The 26682-nt window shown below is 34.7% G+C and overlaps 6 protein-coding genes across 6 annotated transcripts; 4 read left to right on the forward strand and 2 right to left on the reverse strand.

Moving 5' to 3' along the window:
- Positions 1-870: 870 nt before the first annotated feature.
- On the forward strand, positions 871-1653 carry HELRODRAFT_90782 (hypothetical protein; the record flags this gene model as incomplete). Its single annotated transcript, XM_009032851.1, has 2 exons — positions 871-1320; positions 1462-1653. Coding segments are annotated over 2 exons (642 nt in total), but the record flags the coding sequence as incomplete, so codon positions are not given.
- Positions 1654-10568: 8915 nt separating this feature from the next.
- On the forward strand, positions 10569-11427 carry HELRODRAFT_182605 (hypothetical protein; the record flags this gene model as incomplete). The annotated part of the gene is made up of 2 exons (XM_009032852.1): positions 10569-10845; positions 11066-11427. 2 exons carry the CDS (start codon positions 10569-10571, stop codon positions 11425-11427), a joined length of 639 nt encoding a protein of 212 aa, XP_009031100.1.
- A 989-nt stretch (positions 11428-12416) lies between these two features.
- On the forward strand, positions 12417-14754 carry HELRODRAFT_182606 (hypothetical protein; the record flags this gene model as incomplete). The annotated part of the gene is made up of 2 exons (XM_009032853.1): positions 12417-12448; positions 14142-14754. 2 exons carry the CDS (start codon positions 12417-12419, stop codon positions 14752-14754), a joined length of 645 nt encoding a protein of 214 aa, XP_009031101.1.
- Positions 14755-15055: 301 nt separating this feature from the next.
- Positions 15056-18827, forward strand: HELRODRAFT_182607 (hypothetical protein; the record flags this gene model as incomplete). Its single annotated transcript, XM_009032855.1, has 7 exons — positions 15056-15102; positions 15551-15904; positions 16044-16422; positions 16732-16827; positions 17495-17547; positions 17703-17816; positions 18680-18827. The coding sequence occupies 7 exons, from the start codon at positions 15056-15058 to the stop codon at positions 18825-18827; spliced, it is 1191 nt and encodes a 396-aa protein (XP_009031103.1).
- Positions 18828-20806: 1979 nt separating this feature from the next.
- On the reverse strand, positions 20807-22756 carry HELRODRAFT_182608 (hypothetical protein; the record flags this gene model as incomplete). The annotated part of the gene is made up of 4 exons (XM_009032857.1): positions 20807-21029; positions 21837-22213; positions 22387-22472; positions 22732-22756. The coding sequence occupies 4 exons, from the start codon at positions 22754-22756 to the stop codon at positions 20807-20809; spliced, it is 711 nt and encodes a 236-aa protein (XP_009031105.1).
- A 312-nt stretch (positions 22757-23068) lies between these two features.
- Positions 23069-24906, reverse strand: HELRODRAFT_182609 (hypothetical protein; the record flags this gene model as incomplete). Its single annotated transcript, XM_009032858.1, has 2 exons — positions 23069-23716; positions 24874-24906. 2 exons carry the CDS (start codon positions 24904-24906, stop codon positions 23069-23071), a joined length of 681 nt encoding a protein of 226 aa, XP_009031106.1.
- Positions 24907-26682: the final 1776 nt, after the last annotated feature.

Below are 26682 nucleotides of genomic sequence, written 5' to 3' on the forward strand. Positions count from 1 at the left end.
GAGGATCTAAGTTTTCGCCCCCCGGCAGCCGTAGGGACAGGCACGATCAGCTGTTGAAGGTATCGAGGACCATGCCCCATCAAACTGTCTCTTGTAAACATTGCTATTCTGAATTCGATTTTATAACAAACTGGCAACCAGTGAAGCTCATTTCGCATATATGATAAAACAGATTCATATTTTGTTACACCAGCAATTATTCTTGCTGCAATGTTCAGAATAGACTGTATGCAGTTTTGAAGATACAAGCTTGTACCATAGAGGATTGAACTGCAGTAATCTATTCTTCCACAAATGAAACTGTGCATCAATGAAATTAAGCATTCATTTGTCAGGTACTTTTTTATACGTCTGATTTGGCGCAATTGGTAAAAACATCATCGGCAGACATTTTTTCACATGTTTATTCATCTTCAATTCAGGATCTATCCAAACATCAAGATTTTTGACTGGCTCTACATATTCCTGAATACCAGTTAATTTTTGACGAGTACCCAACCAGATGTATTGTGTCTTGTCAATATTCAGCTTCAATCCATTTGCCAGCATCCATTCTGAGACAGTTCTGACACCTGTTTGAGTTCTGTCCGCTAGTTCCTGTCTTTCTTTGATATTACAGTAACTATACAGCTGTATATCATCTGCGTAAAGGTGACATTTCAAACCCGATGACTCAACAACTTCCACAATATCTGCCGTATAGAGAACATATATATATATACTCACGTACAGGCACACTTGTGAATTCAAGTCAATTCATATATATATGCAATAGCGGCGGGATGTTGTAGAAAAATTCAGAATGGTCCTTCTATGGTATTCAGACTTGAAACGCTCAATGTTGGATCACTGACTGGCCGCAGCAAGTAAATCGCAAAAATGCTCAAGCGTAGAAGGATTGACATTTGCTGCCTTCAGGAAACCCGATGGAAATCGAATGGTGTCTGTCATGTCAACTTAGACAAAGAAAAATGTAAACTATTCTGGAATGGTCAAAAGACAGCCTTAAAAGGTGTTAGAATTTTTGTCAGAGAACCGCTAGCCAAAAAAGTACTGGGTATTAAAAGGATTAATTCACGTCTCATGTGGATCAAGCTTTGCATAGAAAAGCAAACAATGATTATTTTTTCTGCATACGCACCACAGACAGGCAAATCAGAAGAGATGAAAAATGACTTCTGGGCTGCATTCTCTAATACCATCTCAACAATATCAAAATCTGAAACATTACTGATTGGAAGCGATTTCAATGGCCACGTTGGAGAGAAAACAGATGGTTTTGAAAACGTACATGGCGGTTTTGGCTATGGAGAACGGAATGTAGATGGCAACCGCATTTTTGAGTTTGCTGAAAGTCACGGGTTTTGTTTACTGAACACATATTTTAGAAAGAAGTTGGAATATCTCATAACATACAAAAGTGGACCATCAGCCACGCAAATTGATTTCTTCGCTATCAAGCAACAACACCGAAGGCTATTGAAAAACGTCAAAGTTATACCTGGCGAATCCTGTGTTGCCCAACATAGACTCCTTGTGGCAGACCTGGTTGTCGAACTGTCAAAACATAAGTCTAAACAAATACCTCAGAGAATCAAAACGTGGAAACAAAAAAGCAATATTCATCGGGAAAAATTTCAACAGGCTCACTAAAATCAAAGATGAACAAATGAAATCTCTGTATCGTATAGCAAACAAGCAAAGCGTAAGAAAAAAGACAAAGTTGGTGCTTCATGTATCAAAATGACAAAAATGAGATCGTTCTTGAATAAGATGAGATCAAGCTATAGTGGAGAGAATAAATACTTCAACCGTCTGTTATACGAAACAAATCCCATCAATGTTAACTTTGACGCTCCACCCATTGAAGGTCCGATTCCAGACTTCACTGTAGAGGAGCTTACAAAAGCTCTGAAAGCTATAAAGGATGGAAATGCGGCAGGGCCTTCTGGACTCACAAATGACATTATCAAAGCATCTGGTACTGCAGGTATCCAAACGTTACTACAACTTTGCCGTGAAATCTGGAGAAATTGCTCAATGCCGACTGAATGGAACTATAGCAATCATATGGAGTCTACGTCGACAAATCATTCCAGAATATCTTGTTCGACTTGTGATGGAAATTTATACGAATACTAAGACTCTCGTCAGCACAACGGTTGGAAACACAGATGCATTTGACATTGGCGTTGGAGTTCACCAAGGCTCGATTTTCAGTCCACTGTTATTTATAACTGTGATGGAAGAAATCACAAAATCGACACGCACTGGTGACATTTGGAATCTAATATATGCTGATGATATCGTTTTAACAGCCACGTCTGAGCAGAATGCAGCACAGATGTTTGAAGATTGGAACACCAGACTCGCCGATCGTAGATTCAAAGTCAACATCAGCAAAACCAAAGCAATGAACACTTGTGAACCCATCCAATCCACAGCTACTGGACGATGGCCCTCTTCAGTTTGTAAAGCTGGTGTAGGTAACGATTCAATCAGGTGTCAGCAGTGTAACCAGTGGTATCACAAACGTTGTTCAAACACTTTATTTAAAGTGTCCAATTTTGTTTGTCTTGCTTGCATCAATTCACATCAACAAATTTGAAATAGCACTGTTTTTGAAGCCATTAAGGTAGAGAAAGTCACATCATTTCAATATCTAGGGAATGTTCTGGATTGTACTAGAACAGTTGAAGCTGCCGTTCGGGCACTATTACGTGCAGCCTGGAATAAATGGCATTTCCTTGCCTCTATATTGATGCGGCGTGACATCCCACTACCACTACTATCAAGACTTTATAAATCTGTGATACGTCCGGTGTTGTTATATGGTGCAAAAACATGGTCATGCGATTGGTGGTCTATGTGGCGACAATCTGTTGAAATTTTTCTCGATACTTCAGCATTTTTTTCTCGATTTTTTGGGATACATATATATATATATATATATATAATCAATGTATAAGTCATTTTCTATATATGAATGATTGGATGATACGGAACTCTTTATGCCTAACGATGACCAACTCAAAAAGTGCTACTCCAATTGTTAGAAGGGATACTATGGTGCGAAGCAGCGTTATAAATATTGATCAGGATATCCACCTCAGAGGTGCAGATGCAAAAGAAACGTACAGATATTTGGGGATGGGAAAAGCAGAAGGAAGGTGATAAAAGAACAATGCAAAAAAGAATGCTATTGTGGGGTGAAATTGATTTTAACGACACAGCTGAATGCAAAAAAATAAAGTGATGACTATCAACAATCTGGCAATCCAGTCATAAACATCAGCTAATAAATAAATATAATAACAATAATAAATATCATTGAATGGTGAAGATCAGAATTACAGCAGATTGACAGGAAAAGAAGAAAATTGCTGACTATGGGAGGAGCACATCATCCGAATGCTGAAGTTGATCCATTGTATTTCAACAGAAGTGAAGGGGTAGAGGGCTAAAAGGAATTAAAAATTCTTTCAAAAAAGCAATCACATACCTCAGCAAGTACATTTTCAACAGACAAGATAGATTGATTGAAATAATTGCAAAAGGCGATGAAAGTAAAAGGAAATATTCAATTTTTAAAGAAGTAAATAAAATTAAAAATCGTCATTTTATAGATAAAGATGTAATCAAAACAAAATTTAAAAAACTTTTAAAAGATTATTATGTAAAAAAGTATAAAAATAAACAATTACATGATTGATTTTTTAACAATGTAAATAAAACAGGAATAGATTTGATAAAAGACATGCGAATAGTTAAGAAGTTCAGGATTGAAGTGGAAACAGAAATCTATTTAATAGCTGCACATGATCAGACATTAAACACTAGATATACTTTCAAAAAAGAGTACTTAAACTGAATGTTGATGGTCTATGTAGAATGTATCTCTGGATGTCCATTTCTGGCATCAACTGAAGACAAGAGACACAATCGAGTTGCTAGCTATATCCACTGAGAATATTATAAGCATAAACCCTAGCATTTAACAACTATAATATAGTTACTATATCAATTTTATGGAACAAGCCAGTTATAACAGTTAGAAAAATAGAAACAAATAGACCAGACATTATTTTCCAAGAAAAAACCAAAAATATATGCCTATTGATAGATACATCAGTCCCAGACGAATAAAATATTTTGCAAAAGGAGACAGAAAAAATCTGTTAGTACAAAAATCTTCAAATTGAAATACAGGAATGTGAAATTCGAAAGTTAAAATATATTCCTTTTGTAGTGGGCACTAGGAGTAACCTCAAAATTCTAGATAATATTTTGAAAGAATTTCCAGGAAAACCGGCTCTGGCTGAAATTCAAAAAATAGCATTAATAGGAACAGCGAGCATTATAAGAAAAATTCTCGGGTGAATCTCCATCTTGGATTTGTCAATGGCCAGCTTTAAACAAGCTGTGAAAATTGGGAAAAAAAATAATAATGATACTGTATATTATAAAGATCAAAAATTGGCACCGATGAAAATTGTTGTAGAGAAATCAAGATCATCTAATAATAGGAATCACCAAACAAAATAATAGATAAGTGTTAACAAAGTAAAATTGTGAACAAATTTTTATAATTAAATGAAAAAGTAACTTGGACAATTCCAAAAAATTGTTTCAATTTAAGTTACAATAACTGTTTGTGTACAAGTAAACAAGAAAAAAAAATAATTTTTTAGCGTAAAACTAACCTCGGTAATATAATTTTTTTTCGTTTTTTTATTTTTATGTTAACTTTTTCTTTATCTTGATCAGCATCTTCTGTTTTGTCTGTCTGTTGTTCCCTAACTAATAATTTTAAAAGTATTATTGCAGAATTTAGTTTGAGTATACTTCAAATTTTTAAATAAAACTATTTTTCTGCCTTTCTGTTAAAGAAAGAGCCAATTTTATCATCTTTGGCGGCGTTATGGCCTATTGGTTAATGCCACCTGGTGCTACTTCGCGGTGACTGGGTTCAATCTGAATAAGACAAAAGGAACGTGTGGGATGCTTCGTTTAGCATTCATTCATATAAGATGTTTGTGAAGTGTTATTTCTTCTGAATTTAAGAAGAGTTTAATAGACCTTTAACCTGTTTTCAGACGAAATAAAGTATTTTTTAATAATTAAAGTATTAAACTAAATCAAAAAGTTATTTTTTCAAAATATTGTATCCTGGAAAGGCTTGGCGAGCATTTAAAAATTTAAGAGCTTGAACGCATTCACACAAAAAACAACTTTTTGCCAATTTTAAACAGCTTCTGATGAATGTAGCAATTTAGCTTAAAATTTAATTTCACTCGATAGGTGTTTTTATTAAAGTTATATAAAATATGTAAATAATATGTCAAATAAAATTAACAAATAATGTAATGATAAAAATTTAAATGAATCAAATTACAATATTAAATTTTATTATTTTCCGTTATAAAAAACACCATAAGAATAATTTTAATATGTTATTATCTCATAAATCTAATGTATTTTATCTCTGTTAATTTTTATTTGAATTTATTATTCGAATAATTTATCTTGAATTTGAAGCAAAATACGAAGCTAAAAAGTAAGAGAAAAATTCACCTAAAAACATTTAAAATTTTTTGTTTTATCTTTATCGATAACATTAATAATGTTGCTAATATTGTCGTTGTTGTTTGTTGCCAGTCCTGCGGTTCAAGAGGCATCTTCTGAGCATGCAAAAAGTTAAACAAATGGAGCCTCAAAAAAATTAATTATTTTAAATTTGTGTGTGTCTTCTGATTTTTTTGAAATCTAATTAAACGTTTGTCGCAAAATGATTTTACATATGGCTATTGTCATCAATTAAAAACCCATTCATCAAATCTCAACGGACAACAATTTTCACCCATTAATATGCTCACCTACTTGATGCAAGTCAGCACTACATTTTATTTATTTGACAGAGTAACAGTAGCTCTCTAGCGACTAAATTGTGTTTTTTGAATTATCTAAAAAACACATTATCTAATGAAATAATAAATGCATAACCTGATGTTTTAAATCTAGCGTATAACGAGTTAGATCGTAGTGTGAGATGGTGGACATTATGTACTCGTACTGGCCATTCTAATCGACATAAAACAACTCTTAATAAACAAACAACGAAAGATTTTAACAATACTCCCTACAAGAAGAACAATAATAAAATATATTAATAACACTAGTGGAACCTATGAAGACATCTACCAAAGTGCTATCAAAGAGCAAATCAATGACACCAATAAAATTAGAACCATAAAACAACACCAGTGTTATTAGCACAATAAAACATAACACCAAAGCGTTAAAACATAACACATATGCAATAAAACATAACACTGATGCAATAAAACATAACACCAAAGCAATTAGTCCGAACAAAAAATCCATATCATTTAGTAAAGAAGAAAGTAAACTCAACACAGTCACTGATAACAATTAATGCTATTATAGGAACAAAGGTTTGCGTTTTAAAATTAATCATCGTTTAACGTCCAGAGACCCAATTCTCCCGAGGTAGGACGTAGTTTTCTTGCCATCAAGTTTTATCCATTTCATTTAAATTTAGAGCTTTCATGTTATGCTCGATTGTTTGCGACAAACATTTCTTTGGTCGGCCTTTAGGACGTATGCTAGGTACTTCAACATCTGCAAAAGAAGTTATGGCACTGTTTCCACTTCGTTTGACATGGCCAAACCAACGCAGACGGTGTTGCCGGCATTCGTCCTTTATATCATCTAAACCAGAACGACGCAGGATTTCGGTAGATTTGATGTGGTCCTTCAGACTAATTCGTTGCATCTATCGTTGCATTTTCATGTCGGTTCGTTGAAGTTGATGTTCCAGTTTGGTTGTCATTGGCCATGTTTCTGCACCATATAACAACACCGGACGTATCACAGATTTATAAAGTCTTGATCGTAGTGGTAGTGGGATGTCACGCCGCATCAATATAGAGGCAAGGAGATGCCATTTATTCCAGGCTTCGAACGGCAGCTTCAGCTGTTCTAGTACAATCCAGAACATCCCCTAGATATTGAAACGATGTGACTTTCTCTACCTTAATGGCTTCAAAAACATTGCTATTTCGAATTTGTTGTTGTGGATTGATGCCAGCAGGACAAACAAAATTGGACACTTTAGATAAAGTACCAATTATTTTTGAACAACTTTTGTGACACTAGCTTTACAAACTGAACAGGGCCATTATCCAAATAGCTGTGGATTGGATGGGTTCACCTGTGTTCATTGCTTTGGTTTTGCTGATATTGACTTTGAATTCATGATCGGCGAGTCTGGTGTTCCAATCTTCAAACATCTGTGCTGCATTTTGCTCAGACGTGGCTGTTATAACAATATCCTCAGCATATATTAGATTCCAAGCGTGCTCGAACGGCAGCTTCAGCTGTTCTAGTACAATCCAGAATATTCCATAGGTATTAATACGATGTTACTTTCTCTACTTTAATGGCTTCAAAAACATTGCTATTTCGAATTTGTTGTTGTAGATTGATGCAAGCAGGACAAACAAAATTGGACACTTTAGATAAAGTACCAATTATTTTTTAACAACGTTTGTGACACAAGCTTTACAAACTGAACAGGGCCATCGTCCAGTAGCTGTGGATTGGATGGGGTCACCGGTGTTCATTGCTTTGGTTTTGCTGATATTGACTATGAATTCATGATCGGCGAATCTGGTGTTTCAGTCTTCAAACATCTGTGCTGCATTCTGCTCAGACGTGGCTGTTATAACGATACCATCAGCGTATATTAGATTCCAAATGTCACCAGTGCGTATCGGTTTTGTGATTTCTTCCATCACAGTTATAAATAACAGTGGACTGAGAATCGAGCCTTGGTGAACTCCAACGCCAATATCAAATGCATCTGTGTTTCCAGCCGTTGTGCTGACGATAGTCTTAGTATTGGTATACATTTCCATCACAAGTCGAACAAGATATTCTGGAATGATTTGTCGACGTAGACTCTACCTGATTGCTTCACGGGGAACTCAATCAAATGCTTTTTCAAGGCGTACAAAAATGTGTGATAGTTGTTGAAGCTTTGCGGGATACTTCTCTTGCACTTCCATCAATTGTTGAATTCCCCGCTAGGAAACCAAATTGATAATTTCCGATTGTAACGCACGACGTTATCTTCTCTCAATGGTTTTCTTGACAAGTTTCAGGGAGTGTTCTAACAGACGTATACCCCGATATGATGAACAGTTCAATGGATCAACTTTGCCTTTGTATAGCGGGACTGTCGTGCTATACTTCCATTCAGTCGGCATTGAGCAATTTTTCCACACTTCACGGCAAAGTTGTAGTAACGTTTGGATACCTGCAGTACCAGATGCTTTGATAATGTTATTTGTGAGTCCAGAGGGCTCTGCTGCTTTTCTATCCTTCATAGCTTTCAGAGCTTCTGTAAGCTCCTCTACAGTGATGTCTGGAATCGGGCCTTCGATGGGTGGAGCGTCAAAGTTAACATTGATGGGATTAGTTTCATTTAACAGACGGTTGAAGTATTCTGTCCACTGTATCTTGATCTCATCTTGTTCAAGAACGATCTCATTTTTGTCGTTTTTGATATACAAGGCACCAGTTATGTCTTTTTTCGTACGCTTTGCTTGTTTTGCTATACGATACAGAGATTTCATTTGTTCCCCTTTGCTTTTAATGAGCCACTCTCTGCACTGATCTGTCAGAGCCAGTTTGACTTGACGTCTTGCATAGTTGTTCTTCTCACGGAAAATTTTATGGTCATCAACAGACTTTGATTTGACTTTGATTTTTGCCATTGCTTGTATGCAGCTTTCTTTTCAGCTATTGCATTTTGTACACCAGCACGTGTCCCGTTCATGCTGGCGTTTTGTACCAGTTTTCTTTCAAACTGTAGTTGCAGCGTTTATCAAAACGGTTTTGTATGTACTCCAACCTGTACTGGATTGCGATTAGTGGTCTAACTGTGTGGCGACAATCTGTTGAAATTTTTCTCGATGAATATTGCTTTTTAGCTTCCACGTTTTGATTTTCTGAGGCATTTGTTTAGACTTATGTTTTGACAGTTTGACAACCAGGTCTGCCGCAAGAAGTCTATGTTGGGCGACACATGATTCACCAGGTAAAACTTTGACCTTTTTGAATAGCCTTCGGTGCTGTTTCTTGACAGCAAAGTAATCAATTTGCGTGGCTGATGGTCCACTTTTGTATGTTTTGAGATGTTCCAACCTCTTTCTAAAACATGTGTTCAGTAAACAAAACCCATGACTTTCAGCAAACTCAGGGATGCGGTTGCCATCTTCATTCCGTTCTCCATAGCCAAAACCGCCATGCACGTTGTCAAAACCATCTGTTTTCTCTCCAACGTGGCCATTAAAATCGCTTTCATTTCAGGCATAAGGCTTAAGGCATACTTCCCAGGGAAATTCTATAGATTTTATAAATTACTTGCATTTATTTTTACCTGCACACACACACACATCATATCACAAAAACACACTCATATATATATATATATATATATATATATATATATATATATATATATATATATATATATATATATATATAATTTGAAAACGAGGCTTTCTTTGATGCATGTGTCATTAAATTGAAATGCCTATGGACGTACAACAGTTTTTTAATACAAGATTTGACATTACGTAATTGTTTATATTCTTTTTAAATCAGCCATAAATTCTGGTTGGCTTACAGCGCTGTTTTAGCTAATTGCCAGCTTTGGAGCCAAATTGAAATACTGTGAATAATGTTAAAAACAGTCAGTTATTATGAAAGAAGTGAATTAAAATATATAAATTAATTAACTAAAATAAATGAAATAAAATAATTATATTTATTATTGATATATATATATAAATATCAAATTTGGTTGAATGTTCTTGCCCATTTTGTATTAATTAATTTTTTTGGGGTTTGTTCGATAAGACGCAATTGTTGTAACTCAATTTTATTAAACTCGTCAAGCATTTCGAACGGCTGACGACGTCGTTTCGACAGTGTATGTCATCTTCAGAGCCTACGTTTAAATTATTAAATATGAATTGAATATTTAAAATTGTAAAATCAAGAAGAATAAACGAACCAAATTAGGAAGATATAAGCGTAAAATGATTAAGGAAATTAAATTAAAATTAATGTAAAAGTATACGAAATTTGAGTAATGGTACTTAACTTGCCAATAAAATAAATTAAATGTTAAGATAACTGATAATAAAATATACAATATACAAAATAAGTGAAATGAATTTCAAAAGTTAAAAGTAAAAGTCAAAAGTAAAAGTGAAGATAGAAGTACGAATCACCGATATATACAATCTACAAAATATATTTCAAAATAATTCTCATCTAAAATTTACAATAGAATTGGGTGTTGACAAACGTCTTGCGTTCCTTGACTGTTTGGCAGAACAGGAAGATGAAAAGTTACCAAAGATGAAAAGTTACCAAACCTTCCAACTCTGGTCAGGTCTTAAACAACACATCCGACTGCCCTACACGTTACAAAAACAACGTTGTTTACAACTTCATTCACAGGGCATGAATTGATGGGAAAAGTTAGTGAGATTCCAAATTTCAGCTGGAGCTGGGATGATTGTCTGGTTCACGTTAAGAATTTAAATGTATACAATGAGTTGAATGCTAAGCAGAGGGAAATGAAGGAGGAACTGGTTAGGTTAAAAGTTAAAAGTAATGAGATGGTGAAGGAAATTTCAGCCTTATCTGATAAAAATGAGAAAAAATTTATAGCACTGCAAAATGCAATTATTGACATTTCTAAAAATTTAAAAGCTTCTCTCAATAAAAGTTGGGCTGAAGTTGCAGGTGAGATGAAAAGCAAAGTACAGGAGGTTAATAGAGAGGTGTCAACAATTTGTAAGACTATTAAATAAACAAGTGGTGGTATTAAAATTAATAATGATTTGGAGGAGAGAATGCAAAACATTATTATATATCAGCTGGAGGAATGTAAAGACAATGATAAGGTTTTTTGCAGCAGCCATGATAGAAAGCAGATTTTAGAGATATGTTCTCAATTATGTAGGGTTATGTAGAGTTTTCGTCGACACCGTGAAGGATGCTGCGGTGTTCTCCCCTACCACCTCTTCCGTCGACGCGCTCGTCGTTGCCGCTATCCTCGCTGCGTCGGCGATCGTCGACACGGTAGGGTCGGTGTCGGTCATCAGCACCGTGGCAATCGCACACGCCATCTGTCGCTGGATACCACACACCCTCACTCAGGCGGTCGTTCCCTTGGCCGAGACTCGCCGGTCTACAATATCTTCTACCGACCTCAGGGTCGGAATATACGGGCCGGGCAAAAGAGATAAAGAGATGTTTCACCCTTCTTGCCGGGCGTACGGACCGGTCTTTCCGCACGCTCGCAAGGCTTCTCTCAAGCGTTGACTCATTTTTAATATTTTACAAATACAATACTACAAATTAATTCTTTATAAATTTTATTGACAATGATTAATAATCAAACAATTAAGATGTTAATAAATAAAAATCTTTCCGTATTATTTTCGTTGTTATTTTGTTTACTACCCTTATTACCAGTATTATTAATGTTGTGACTATTATTATTGTTATTATTATTATTATTATTTAAAATCTATAGTTTAATTAACTTAATGGGATGTACCGTCGGATAGTGAACTTCAATCGAACTTTTTTAGATGATGCACTTCGGACAAACTTCTTTGGACGGCGATGCGCTTCGAATGCCCTTTGAATGAACTTCTTCGGACGACGATGCACTTTGAACAAACTTCTTTGGGATGATGATGCGCTTTGAATAAATTTCTTCAGATGACGATGCGCTTCGAATAAACTTCTTCAGATGACGATGCGTTTCGGATAAACTTCTTCGGAAGACGATGCGCTTCGAATAAACCTCTTCAGATGACGATGCGCTTCGGATAAATTTCTTCAGAAGACGATACACTTCGAACGAACTTCTTCGGACGATGATGTACTTCCCTCACAAAGTCAATGGCCTCTTCGTCTCCGTCGACCTGAATATCTGAATGATTCAATAAACCAACGCCAGAATGAACTTCCTGTCTACCCCTTTGTTGGAGTATATATAGCCTTTGCCTTCTTCATTTCTTCATACTTCCGATTATGACATACAATTTATATCGGACGATATAGAAACGTTCAACGGCAAACAAATACGGCACCAAACAGGTGCCTCTTGTGTGAGCTCATCATTTCCATACATCGCGAATGACAACAACAGCTATTTATTAATTGGATTTGACGCTACTACGTTTCTGCGTATTATTCTTTTTAAAATTCTTTCATCTTCTTTATACGCCATTGAAAAGGTATTTTTGTAGTAAAATATTATCTTATTTTTGTCATTCATTTTGTTGTTGATTTGGTTTCTAATGATACGGCTGTTGTTGTTGTTATTGTTAGGGTTAGGGTTAGGGTGAGGCTTGTGATGCTGTTATTATCAAAGTTATTAGACGTGGTTGCCATTATCTTCCTGTTCATTGTTGTTTGGAACGTTGTTGGTAGTTGCATTATTTTGATGTATATTTTGTGCATTTTCATGATATTTTTTGGTTAATCTATTTATGACTTGATCAATTTGTTTCAAAGAGTAATTATTGTTCACGAGAAGTTTTTTTATTCTTAATAATTCTGAGTTGATGAGTGTATAATCAGAGCAATGTTGAAACGCTCTGTTAACTAAAGAAAATTTAACACTATTTTTATATTGTTCTGAGGTCTCGCTTTTACCATTAAGACAAAATCCCAAATTGGTGTCTTTTACATAAACTTGCGTTTGAAAACCAATGTCATTTTTGGTTATCAGGACATCCAAAAATGGTAGCTGTTTATTATTTTCAATTTCATGGGTAAAGGAAACAACTGAGTTGGATTTAAATTCATCAATTAGGTCCATCATGTTGTTTTCATTTTCTACTATAACATAACATTTTCAACATATCTTACATACATTTCGGGTTTGAGATGTGGTTTCTTTTGGAAAACAGTTTCTTCTAAATATCCCATGTAGAAGTTTGCAAACAACACTCCTAGAGGGGAGCCCATGGCTACACCATTAACCTGCTGATACATTTTTCCATCAGGAGTGTAGAAAGGAGCTTCTTTTATGCAGATTTGAAGTAACTGTTTTAGCAGATGAGGTTTAATTTTTAGTGGATTCATAGCACTATTATATACATAGTTTAAAATAATATCTATTGTAGCATCAACAGGAACGTTAGTGAAAAAAGATTCCACATCTATTTATGATATGAACAATAATTACTCTTTGAAACAAATTGATCAAGTCATAAATAGATTAACCAAAAAATATCATGAAAATGCACAAAATATACATCAAAATAATGCAACTACCAACAACGTTCCAAACAACAATGAACAGGAAGATAATGGCAACCCCTCCACCACGTCTAATAACTTTGATAATAACAGCATCACAAGCCTCACCACAAACAGTAATAACAATAACAACAACAACAACAGCCGGATCATTAGAAACCAAATCAACAACAAATGAATGACAAAAATAAGATAATATTTTTCTACAAAAATACCTTTTCAATGGCGTATAAAGAAGATGAAAGAATTTTAAAAGGAATAATACGCAGAAACGTAGTAGCGTCAAATCCAATTAATAAAGTTGTTCTTCGAATTTACAATCAAAATTTAAAAACATCCCAACTAATCATGAAAAATAATTGCCTTCCTGCAACTACTCAAATACAACAAAGTTATCTAATATATGAATATAAATGCTCCGTCGGTGAATGTTTGCACCGCAACAATGCTTCATATATTGGAATGACAACTACCACTTTGTCAAGGCGTTTGACCATGCATCTTCAAGATGGAGCAATTAAACAACATTATCAACAACAGCATAACATCACTTTAACACGACAAATGTTAAATAACACGCAAATAGTTTATTGCAATAACAACATCACAAACCTGAAAATAGCTGAATCAATTTTCATACATAACAAAAATCCCTCCGTGAACATTCAAGTACAGTCTAACAACATTCTACCTTCAAATAGACTACTAAATAAAAACAACAATCATAATAGTTATAACAACAACAATTACGACAACAGCAATAATTATAACAATGTTATCACCAACAATTTTGATGATGTAAACAACAATCATACCAATAGTGACAGCTTTAACAACAACATCAACAACACCAATAACATCAACAACATCAACAATAACAACAACAACAGTGCCAACACTGTAGATACCAATGCTAAAACCCACAGCGCAAATATCAGTTGCAATTGGAACATCATCAATAGTGACAACCCTAACAACAACATCAACAACACCAACAATAACATCAACAACAACAACAGCATCAACAATAACAACAACAACAGTGCCAACACTGTAGATACCAATGCTAAAACCCACAGCGCAAATATCAGTTGCAATTGGAACATCATCAATAGTGACAACCCTAACAACAACATCAACAACACCAACAATAACATCAACAACAACAACAGCATCAACAATAACAACAACAACAGTGCCAACACTGTAGATACCAACGCCACAACCCACAGCGCAAATATCACTTGCAAATGGAACATCATCACAAGAAGCAAGAAGAACCACAGCGATGATAATAATAATAATAACGTTAACAATAATAATAATAATAACGTTTTTAAATATTGTCAAAATAATATTAATAATATGTAGTTAATTAAATAAATTAATTCGCGCTTCTAGGCTGAGCGTTTATATTTACCTTAACAACCATAATATAAACAATCTTGCCGTTAAAATTTTAAAAATCGCGTTTTATATTGTTTATAGTTATTAAATTTATTTTATTGGTTTTCTGTTTTAATTAAATAATTTATATAAATTAATAATTACTTGTTCCTTTATATCAAATATCTTACATACCTTATATATAATGCACTGAAGATGAGTTATTTATAACTCGAAATAGCTATTTGCAAATTTATTTAATAAAAATTTAAAAAAAAACAATAAAATGTCTAATTTCTCTGAAATTAATAAATTAAAAAGAAATATAAAAAAGTTGAACAATGTTGAAAGTAGTGTTGAATTTTTGAAATGTTACATAAATATATATATATAAATACAATATTTTATGAATTCTACCGAATATTTGGCGTTAATATGTTTGTAGTTTGTTTTTTCGATTTCAATAAATGTCAGATACAATCGAATCGAGAAAACAAACACCAGATGTATAGGAGTAATGACAACAAAACAGTCTCACCCAAACAGACATGTTTTTCTTGCGGAAAGACTGGTCACATTGTAAAGCGCTGTACATGAAAAGTAGAGATACACTTACGGCCACTAGTAACGTCATGCGTTGCGAGACGAACAAAGAAACACAAAGACCACAACAAAAACATCAACAGCAGAGGCAGCAACCGCAACAAAAAAGCAACCGCAACAACATCAGGAACAAACTAATGATGAAATAGCAAATTATAAAAAAAAATGACAACATCAGCTCCTCAAGATATGATCATAAATCTTCTGGTGGGACTCTATCACCAAGATCGCCCAATGCCGAGAATTTTCCGGAAAGCCTCAAAACTCCTGCAAAGCCGAAAACATCAAAACAAGTTTCCGTAGGATTTTCGTCAACACACGCGTCCTTAGCATTATCGACAGCTAATGAAAGAAGTCACACAGTTTCAAGAAGCTTATCAGTGGCGTGTGTAACGTTGGAGCACCCATCCCATGAGCTACTGAAGGACAACAACTTCATCTGCCACAAGTACAATTCTTACCGAGCCAACTGCCTCAAGGATCGTCGGAAGGTTGGGATCAGACAGTTTACAGAAATGAACACTCTTTTCAGGTTCTTGTCATTTTTTCTTCGTCACCACAATCACCAAAAAATGTACGAGGAGTTCAGGCGACTTGCCATTAAAGATGCCAATAAAGGGTTCAGGTATGGCTTGGAATGTCTGTTTCGGTTCTTTAATTATGTTTTAAAGAAAAGATTTCGACCTGACTTGTTTGAGCACTTCCAGCGATTACCAAAGTGGCCAGTTATATGGCCTGGAAAAGTTCTGGGCTTTTTTCAAATATTCAAGGAAGCATGTGCTGGTCAATGACAGGTTGAGGGAATGGCTCAGCAAGTATCAGAGACTGGAGGATTTCAGAGTTGAGTCCCCTTTCGGTTTGAAGCCAAGCTTCCATCACAGCAGTCAAGTGCAACTTCATTTTTACTGGAACATGCCCCCAATGAATTATATGACCAGAATCAGACATGACTCAGAAAGATCAGATCCATCAAAAAATAGAAGTGGTGGCCAACATCACCAACAACATCAGATGCGAAGCTGTACCAATGTCAGACCATACAATGCCCAAGTTAAAGAGGCACAAAGACAACTTCAGTTTGGGCTTTTCAAAAATTCCAATCATGGATTAGCTTATCCAAAATCAAAATTTTTACAGACCATGATCCATTAACATACCTGACGGAATCGACACCAAAAAGTTCAAAACTCGTGTTGGATATTGGATACACAATTCTGTTATTGTCCAGGTTCACGTAATGTCGCCGATTTTCTCTCCAGGATATAAAAGTCAAGAAATATTTATTGCATTTTCGGTCATTGATTTTTGTTTTGTTTAAGTTTTTATTTTTTGTATGTGTGATGAAATTCATCCTCCTAGGAGTTGGAGGCATGTAATGGAAATTGTTCCATGGGGTTATTTACTAGCACAAAGCACGTGTACTTACCTAGAAGAGAGCGCCGTATGGTCACGTGGGTTGGTTACTAGACCAAAGTACAAGCGCTTACTTAGGAGAGAGCACCGTGCAAGTCTATAAATACCTGCACAAATGAGTTAAGCTGTCTTTCTCTCTTTTCTGTCGCTCTTGTGCCGGAGTCGACATTAGTAAAGTTGGTTATTGTATCGTTGCATTTTCGTTAATCGGTTAATTATTTAGTTAGGTTTTAATAAAGAATTAATAATATATCTGTTGTTGCGTTCAGTTAATATCGAACCCGTTACATATATATATATTTTTTTTAGCAAATTGATAAATGAAGAAAATAAAACCGCAGCTAAACAACCAAAAGATAATCAAGATATTGTAAATCGCCGTGCATATAAATCTTCAATTTATGTATTTTTCAACAAAATTGATTACGTCAATAAAATCGATGAAATTTTAAATGATAAAGAAAAATTTAAAGTTTGCGGACAATTCGCCCCCCGGACAACTCGCCACCGGACAACTCGTCCCCGGACAATTAACCTCCAGACAACTTGCCCCCAAACAACTCGCCCCTGGACAACTCGCCCCCGGACAACTGGCTCCCGGACTACTTGCTGTACAATACAAAACTATTCGGGAAAAACATTTTTTAGGTACAAACAAACATTGGCTAATTGAAACCCGTCGTTTTTCTTTTTCAAAAATAAATTACAGCAACAAAATATGTACAGATTTTTCTTGAGCGGTTGCAATGGACAGTACCTAATGTAACTCAGCAGCAAAAGTTAATGTGGCAGCATATCAGCCAAACGCGCGACTGAATTACATCACTGTACATTATTAATTCTCCTGTTTATGAATTAATTATTTATTGTCCACGAATTATCGCTTACGTTAAATGGATCAACGTGCTGTTTCCCAGCGAGAAAAGCGGAAGCTTGTTCAAAAAAGTCATGTTTACGTTTTTTCAAAGTGAAATCATAGCAAAACTCATGGTATATGGGTTTGTGAAAAGCGGTCTATTTGCAATGGACGGGTGTGGACACTGGGCTTACACGGTCCAGTGTTTAAAAATGTGACAGATCACAGTCATGCCGCACAAGATGGACGTCCTTTAGCTCTAAATTCTATTGCAAACATTCGTGAGCGATCGATGCAAAAGCTAGAAACCCCTCATCAAATTCTGAAAAAAAACCGTTGCCGACAACAACAACAATAACAACAACGATAATGCCATTAACAGTAACAACATCAACAATAATAATAATAACAATAATAATAATAATTACTCCATTATACTATATTATCGAAATTTTATGTCTTCGTTCTACAAAGCTGATGAAAAGATCATGAAGAAGATAATTCATAATAATATTAAACCAACTAACCAAAACGATAGAATAAAATTAAGGATCTTTTACAAAAACTACAAAACATCTAACCTTTTAATTCTGGATAATTGCCTGAGTGCCTACCTCACAACACTTACCTTATGAAACGTAGTCATCTCATATATAAATTTTCTTGTCCTCTTGACGATTGTGCGCGTCTTTAAACTTCCTATATAGGGATGACTACTACAACACTATTTCATAGACTTACTGTGCACCAAAGAGACGGTGCAATCAAAAATCACCTAGAAACTTTCCACAGCACCACAATAACTAGGAATGTTCTAGATAACAACACACAAATTGTATACAACAATCAACAGCAATACAACCTAAGAATCGCGGAAGCCATTTTTATCGAATCTGAAAAACCTTCCATCAACATCCAACAACGAATCACGACAACACCTCCAACTCAAAGAATGAACAAAAACGTTAATCGGATCAACCAGCAATCTAACAATGATGATAATAACGATAATGATAATAACAACATCATCAACAACAGCAGTAATAATAATAACAACAACAATAATAATAATGATGATTTCAATAATATTAATAATGATGATAGGGATAGGGATAATAATAATAATAAGAAGAAGAAGAAGAATAGTAATAATAATAATGAGAACATCCTTTTATTTTCATTTTAAACATACATTGTAATCATAAAATTAAAATAATAAAACTTATAATACAAATTATATATTATAGATATTCTACAACGCTCGCTATACATTTTAAACGGACACAAAGAAAAATAGAATCAGCATTAAATTATGTTCAAATAGTGTTCCTATCATAGTTAATTGCGTAAGATGGCGATACTATAGAATTAATTAAACTTCTATGAAAAGGGTCAGACCTAGCGGGAAAACTTCAAATGAATTTATTATAATATTTGAGCTTGTTATTGTTATTACGATTTTGAAAGTATTTTGATGTTTTATATTCCTTAGATTTAGAGAAGTTAGATTCGTGGCAAACTGTTAATTCCGATATTTCGATAGTATCACCTCGTCGAATGGCAATATATGGACAAAGTGATTTGAAGTGAGATGATACTGGAAGGTATTTGCTGCAGTTGGAATCTGCTTAGATCAATACATCCGCTTCTGCAAATAATTGAATTTTTTTTTAAATCATCGATAGTTTATTGTTGTGACGTGTTGTATATCTTTTCAAAGACGAAATCGAACTGCAGTTTGACAACACATGCTTATTAGTTTGACGAGCCTAACATAGTGGACACAGAGCATTTGGCATCTTGCCACAGCGATAGAGGATGGCGTTTGTTTGAAGTTGTTGAATGAGAGCCTTCCTGACAAATTTGAATAAAACCTCTGGTAGGCCTTTTGTGAACTTCGACCATTGACTTATGTGGATTTCTGGAATATGATCTTTAATCGCTTTAACTAACATCCCTTGACATTGAATTGATGGTAGATAATCGTACTTTTGTTGACCCGCCATTAGTTCTTCAAGTGTTGGCTGGAAGGATGTTGTCTATTTTGGTGTAACTGTTGAAAGATTCTTTATGTAAACATTTTATTTCTTCATTGGCATGCGTTTTGAGGTAACATCGAAGTTTGACTTTAACGCTTCTGTGTAACTCTTTAATGATCTGATATTCAATCCTCCTAATTTAAAAGGGAGTGATAGATACTTCGACACGCAGCTGCTAATTGGCAGGGCCAACCAGTTTCTAACCGATTCAGCAATCAATAGATCCAGATTGTTGCCTATCCAAGTCAACGAAATATCGTAAATGCAAAGTTCGAATACCAACTGGGATGGGATGTATTGCTTTATTATTTGTAATTTCCATTGTGGCGTTGTGTCCAACCCGTTTGTAACCGACAACATGTGTTGGAGTTTATCGATAAGTAACTTTTTCGCCCTTAAGTCGCGTGTTATAATAATAGTTATAATAATGATAATAATAATAATAAAGACAATAATAATAATAAAACAATAATAATAACAATAATAATAATAATAAATTGAATCAATTTCGCGCCTCACAGTTTTACGCTGTTTTTGCCGCCTTGACAACTATCGTTTAAAAAAATTAAAAATTTTTAGTCGTTAAAATTTTTCATTACAATTTCATGTTTCTTTTTCGAATTTATTTGTATATGTTTTTAATAATATTAAAACTATAATAATACTGATCAATAAATTAATAAATAATGCACTGACGATAACGTTTTAACGTCGAAATAGATCTACTGCAATAATTTTAATAAAATGTTTGTTTAGATAAAGTTTCAATTTTAAACAGATTCAATTTTGTTGAGACAAATTTACTAAGACAGATTGAAAAATTCGGGTATAAGTTGATAAACACTAATAAATCGGTGGAATTTATTAAATATTGTCAAGAATATGATCCTACTCTTCTCCTTCTTGTTACTTCGTTAGTCTTATCTAGGATTGATTATTGTAACTCGCTCTACTATGGTCTTCCTGACTCTATACTTTATCCTTTAAGTAAAGCTTTTAACTCTGCTGCTCGTCTAGTTGCTCGTGCCCCTTTCTTTTCTCATATATCTCCATATCTTGTTCTCTTGCACTGGCTACCTATAAAATATAGAATAATTTTTAAAATTTGCACGTTCATGTATAAGTCTCAATCTAAATTATTTCCTAAGTACTTATCAGATATATTAATTGAACCTAAACGCCCCGGTTTACGATCGTCTTCTTCTTCTCGCTTTTTCTTAACTCGTGTTAAACACTCTTTTGCCAAATCTGCTTTTGCTTTTTCTGGTCCTTTTCTCTGGAACTCTCTACCTACTTTTCTGACTACTTCTCCATCACTTGCGAAGTTCAGAGCGGATCTCAAAACCCATCTTTTTTCAAAATTCATTGAGGAGCGCTGTTGAACATCGCGGAAATAGCGCTTTATAAGCTAATTGATTGATTGATTGATTGATTGATTGAAGAATTCGGTCACAATATATTGTATATATATATATATATATATATATATATATATTGTCAGAATTATGAAATAATACTGACTAAAAATACTGCAAAATTTTCAACGCGAAATTTATTCACTCGATAGGGGGCATGGTGCAAGTTAATTTACTCGATAGGTGATGACGATTTTCTTTGTTTTGCAATTTAGATGACGTCATAAATTATTACAAATTATTTTAAAATTTAATTAATACTTTTTCTGATTAATTGGACATGCCTTGTAAATTTTTATATTTTAAAACACCCGAAACAAAATCTAATTTTGCCTTGATAAGGAAGGGTGTGAAAAGGAGAGAAGGACTGGGTTGACTAGTGAGGCAGCTTCGAATAATCAGTGCCTCTTCTGGTCCCTAAGAGACTTAACGCGTGATTCTATGCTCATTGGCATAGTTTCAGAAACGTCTTAAGTTCTCAAAGAGTCAGCCTTGGGTTCACCAGTTAGGCAGTTTCAGAAACGTCTTAAGTTCTCAAAGAGTCAGCCTTGGGTTCACCAGTTAGGCAGCTTCGAATAATCAGTGCCTATTCTGGTATCTAAGAGACTTAACGCGTGATTGGCATAGTTTCAGAAACGTCTTAAGTTCTCAAAAGTGGATTTGGTACGAGACTCTATGCTCATTGGCATAGTTTCGCACGCGTACTAGAGTCACACAAATTGTTTCCAGTGTTGTTCTGACTCTTGTTGTCTTGTGTTGGTCGTGCGAAAGCCGATCAGACTCGACGGCCCAGTGAAAACAGGCCAGGGTTGTGCGAAAGCCGACCGACTGACAGACAGGCCCAGTGAAAACAGGCCCTTGGTCGTGCGAAAGCCGATCAGACTCGACGGCCCAGTGAAAACAGGCCCTTGGTCGTGCGAAAGCCGATCAGACTCGACGGCCCAGTGAAAACAGGCCAGGGTTGTGCGAAAGCCGACCGACTGACAGACAGGCCCAGTAAAAACAGGCCCTTGGTCGTGCGAAAGCCGATCAGACTTGACGGCCCAGTGAAAACAGGCCAGGGTTGTGCGAAAGCCGACCGACTGACAGACAGGCCCAGTGAAAACAGGCCTTGGGTTCTGTGAAAACGAATCCGCCTCGTTGTTTTGTTCTTGTGCTATTTGTGGACCTAGGGTTCTTTGCTGGATTCTATACTCATTGGTATAGTTTCACACGCAGCTTGGAATTTCCATAGGCTCCGATTTTTGTTATTCATTTTTTTATTTATTTCTTGGGGTTGTATCGACATCACCATCGGATACACACGTCGAGGTTTTACGATTAAACGGCAAGAAACATTTTCCAAGTTGAAGACCCCAACAAGAAGAGTTCTAATTCCTGTATTCCAGTTTGTTCATTGACATTTACATTATTATAGAGTTCATTAGTTCAATTCCTTTTATTTATTTCCGTCGATTAATAAAATTGTTATCGAATATTTTTACGCGTTCGTGTGTTACTCAGTAAAATCATATAATTCGAAAAAGCCCAGTGCCACACAGGACTGGTCGAACTCACGATAAAAATATACACAAAAATTATTGTCGGACCATACAAAAATTCCCTGAGAAAGATAGAGGAGGAGATTACCTCACACCACCAGCTGTTTTAATTGTTTTCATTTTATAAATTTTCCGACAATTAGCGCCCAACTTGGGGCTTTGTCATCCTTTAAAAATCTCCTCATTCATATTATTTTATTAAAATTTCCGACAATTGGCGCCCAACGTGGGGCTTTGTCAACCTTTAAAAAAAATCCTCCTCCTCATTAATTTGTTATTTATTATTTTAAAATTTCCGACAATATATATATATATATATACTATAATACTAGATTAACTACATATGAACACTGTTACAATCAACTCCATCCTCATCATCAACCCCCAACATAATTTGTTCTGCGATAAATTGTGGCCGCATTTAGTTTTGATCTAGTTTTTCAGATCCTTTTCTCTTCTACTCTGTGCTCTGGTAGTCGCCATGGACCTGTTTACTTCATGGTTATTCTGCCACTGTATGACATCAGATCTTGTACAATTTTTGACATCAGTGATGTTTCCAATAACCAAGCCAATGCCGTTCAGAGGCTGATCTAATACTAATGCTTTGTAATCTTTAATGTTTTCATACTCTCCAGTATATGAATGTGGCTCTACACAATCTTGATGTACTAATAAAGTGGTTGTACCTGAGTCTCTTAGTGTAGTACATTTACGCTGGTTGACAAATGCTGTGAACAATTCTAGTTTACAATTGCCCTGTTGAATCTCTGCAAAAAAAAATTTATTCGCTGGCTTATACTGCATTGGTAATTTTCGAGTTGTATGGGTATTGCGGGTTGGAGGTTTGTTGTAATTTCTGAAATAGCAATTGTCAGCTCTATGGTTATTCTTCCTGCAAATTTCACAGTATGGTAATGAATTATCTTTTACTTTTTTAGTGTTTTGTTGTGCATTGTATTTCTTGTCCGTTCTTCCATATTCAACATTGGTTTTCATTCTCTGACTGTTAGTTTCAGTTGTTGCAAAAAAATGCTGTTTGTACTGTAGTTGGTCTGGATAATATCTGATCTGGATTAGCTGTTTTGTATTGCCGAATAAGTGTTGTTAATGCGTCCAAGCTTCGAGGGCAAGGTTTCTTCACAAATACTTGGACTTGATCACTATATGCATTTGATTTAGACACTATTGATCTGATATTTAACAGTCCCAGGCATATTGTTGTAAATCCTTGCACTTGTAACTACCAACGCCGATATTATATTTTCAACAATCTCTATATTTCCAACACCAATGTTACAACTTCCAACAATTGTAGAGTTCGTTATTCCGTAGGTTCAAGATTTTCGATATATGAACACAATTGCTTCCAACGCAAACTTTGTTGAACGTTTATTTAAATACCAACAGTTATAGAAACAATAAACTATTCCAAATAACTACATAAATTACGTTTACGACTTCGCTTTTTCTGATTGTAACCTCAACTGCTCTAGCCTCAATACGAAGGACGTATTTATAGCTAATTTTTAGCATAGATACAAATTTACAATAACAAAAATATTGCCCTGAAAAAACTTTCTTCATCCGTTGAGCAGCACTGGCGCCATATATGACTTCTAGGCTTCTTTATTGATTACTTTTGTATTGATTACTTTTTTATTCCAAAAAACGGGGGGCTAACTTGTCTAAATAAACAATCTTCATTTTTGCCCGCTGTCTCTCATGTTCTTGGATCGTCTTTTATTCTATTAATGACCTTGTACAAGCTTTCCCAATTTTTTTGAGTTTTGGGCAACGCCCTTTTTTTGCTGGAAGTTGCTCAGCCAGACCAAGTCGTTTTTGTTAAACCCTGAGCTACTGCCCTTGATGTACTAAGTTTTCCGTGTTTTTTCCCGTTCTGATTCAAACGTTTTGGTGAATATTGTCTAATTTTTGACGGAGTTCTTCGACGTACTTTGTTACCGGTTGGGGAGTCTCCGGAAGAACACCGTATTTAATATCCGCTAGAGTTTTTAACGTAGTTCCGAAAAGGACCTTGAATGGAGTTTTTGCATTGGTAGCGTGGGCTGCACTCCATATGCCATTAAGTACAAAAGTATCTGTCCGTCTCAGTCTTGTTGATTTTTATTGACACCCTTGGCCAGGTGCTTGATGATGGTTTAATTGAAGCGCTCCACCATTCCGTCGGAACTTTGATGGAGTGGCGTTGTTCGTGTTTTATTGATTCTTAGGACTTGGCACATTTCCCCAAATGATTGCGCTTCCATGTTTCTGCCTGATCCGAATGTATTTCCTTAGGGATGCCGTTATGCATTTAACACAGTTTGTAGACATTGTTATTTTATATACAAGTAAAGCTACGTGACAATGCAATTCAACAAACAACAATTTAAACTTTAAATTTCAGAGAAGTACACTTGCAGCACAAAAAATATGACTATTCTATAACGTTTACAATTTTTACCTCGACAATTAACTACTAATTTAAATTATATTGAACAAAAATTAATAAATTTAAACTAATATTACCCGCAATTAACCAACGAAAAAAAATTATGTGAGTCCATTCAATCTAACATAATTAAATTTAATCGAATAACTTTATTATAAATTACAAAAAACTAAGAAAAACACAGAACCAAATGAATTTGACCTAACACAACACAAAATACACCAATACTAGGTATGTATGTATGTGTGTGCATATATATATATATATATATATATATATATATAATTTGTATTAAATTTGTATGCCCACTCTGCGTTCAAAAGTTTTTTGATAAGTTCTATATTTGATAAAATCTACCGTCAGCAACATTCTTATATTGGTGTGATAAGTACAGCCTTATCTTTATCACCAAAACGCTTCATTATGTACATCAATGATTTTTTTATTAATTTTAGTAAATTGGATAATAGTTATAAAGTTACTGCTAGAAATATTGAAAAGCTAAACCGCAAACTTTCAAAAGCTGAAAAATCAGTATATTTTATATATATATATATATATATATATATATATATATATATATATATATATATATATATATATTGGTTCGAGGTTTTTGCTTAAGCAAATTTCGTTGAAAATTGTTGCCATTTAGCATTTATTAACTTTTTTATAATCGATTCAACAGAATGCAATTTTTCATAATCATATTTATTCAATAATTGTGTCATAGCTAGGCTGACAGCTGTTTCAACAAACATGCCATCGTCGGAGCCTTGGGTAATTGAACAAAGTATATCAAATTGTAATTGTATAAAATCAATGCGTTGAATGTAATGTCAAATTGAAACAAAATGGAATAAAAAATAAACCTTGAAATTATGTACCGTGAAAAATTCCTTCACCGCTCCAGATGGCTTACTGTATCGACAAATCGATGGCGTAGCGATGGGTTCTCCTCTTGGTCCGATATTTACCGAATTCTATATGACCGATCTCGAGGCGAGAATATTTAATGATCCGGACAACAAACCCTTGATATACGCACGCTACGTAGATGATATATTCATCGTTAGTAAATCCATCGCAGACATATATAACCTTCAGAACAGCTTTCAAAATAATTCACATTTAAAATTCACTGTTGAATTTAGCACTGAACAACAACTTGCCTTTTGGACTGCTTGATTGAACAAAAGGATGAGCAATTTGTTACTAAAGTTTATCTCAAACCTTCGAAGTCAGGTCAAGTCCTTAATAATAATTCAGATTTCCCAGATCGTTATAAAGATTTTGTGGTGTATAACTTCGTCCATCGTGCTTATAAAATTTCATCCGACATTAATATTTTTTGTGAAGAATTAAAGCGAATTAAACAACTTCTAATTAACAATAACTATTCTAATAAAATAATTGACAACATAATTTTTAAATATTTTTACATCATCAATATAGCTGCTACTACTTCTCAACAAACAACAACTAAAACAACAATACCGTTGTACTATTTAAATCAAATGCACGACAACTACAAAGCCGACGAAGCACAACTGAAACACATCATAAAATCCAACATTTCGATCTGCGACAA

This window comes from Helobdella robusta (assembly GCF_000326865.2).
Source record: "Helobdella robusta unplaced genomic scaffold HELROscaffold_89, whole genome shotgun sequence".
NCBI lineage: Eukaryota > Metazoa > Annelida > Clitellata > Rhynchobdellida > Glossiphoniidae > Helobdella > Helobdella robusta.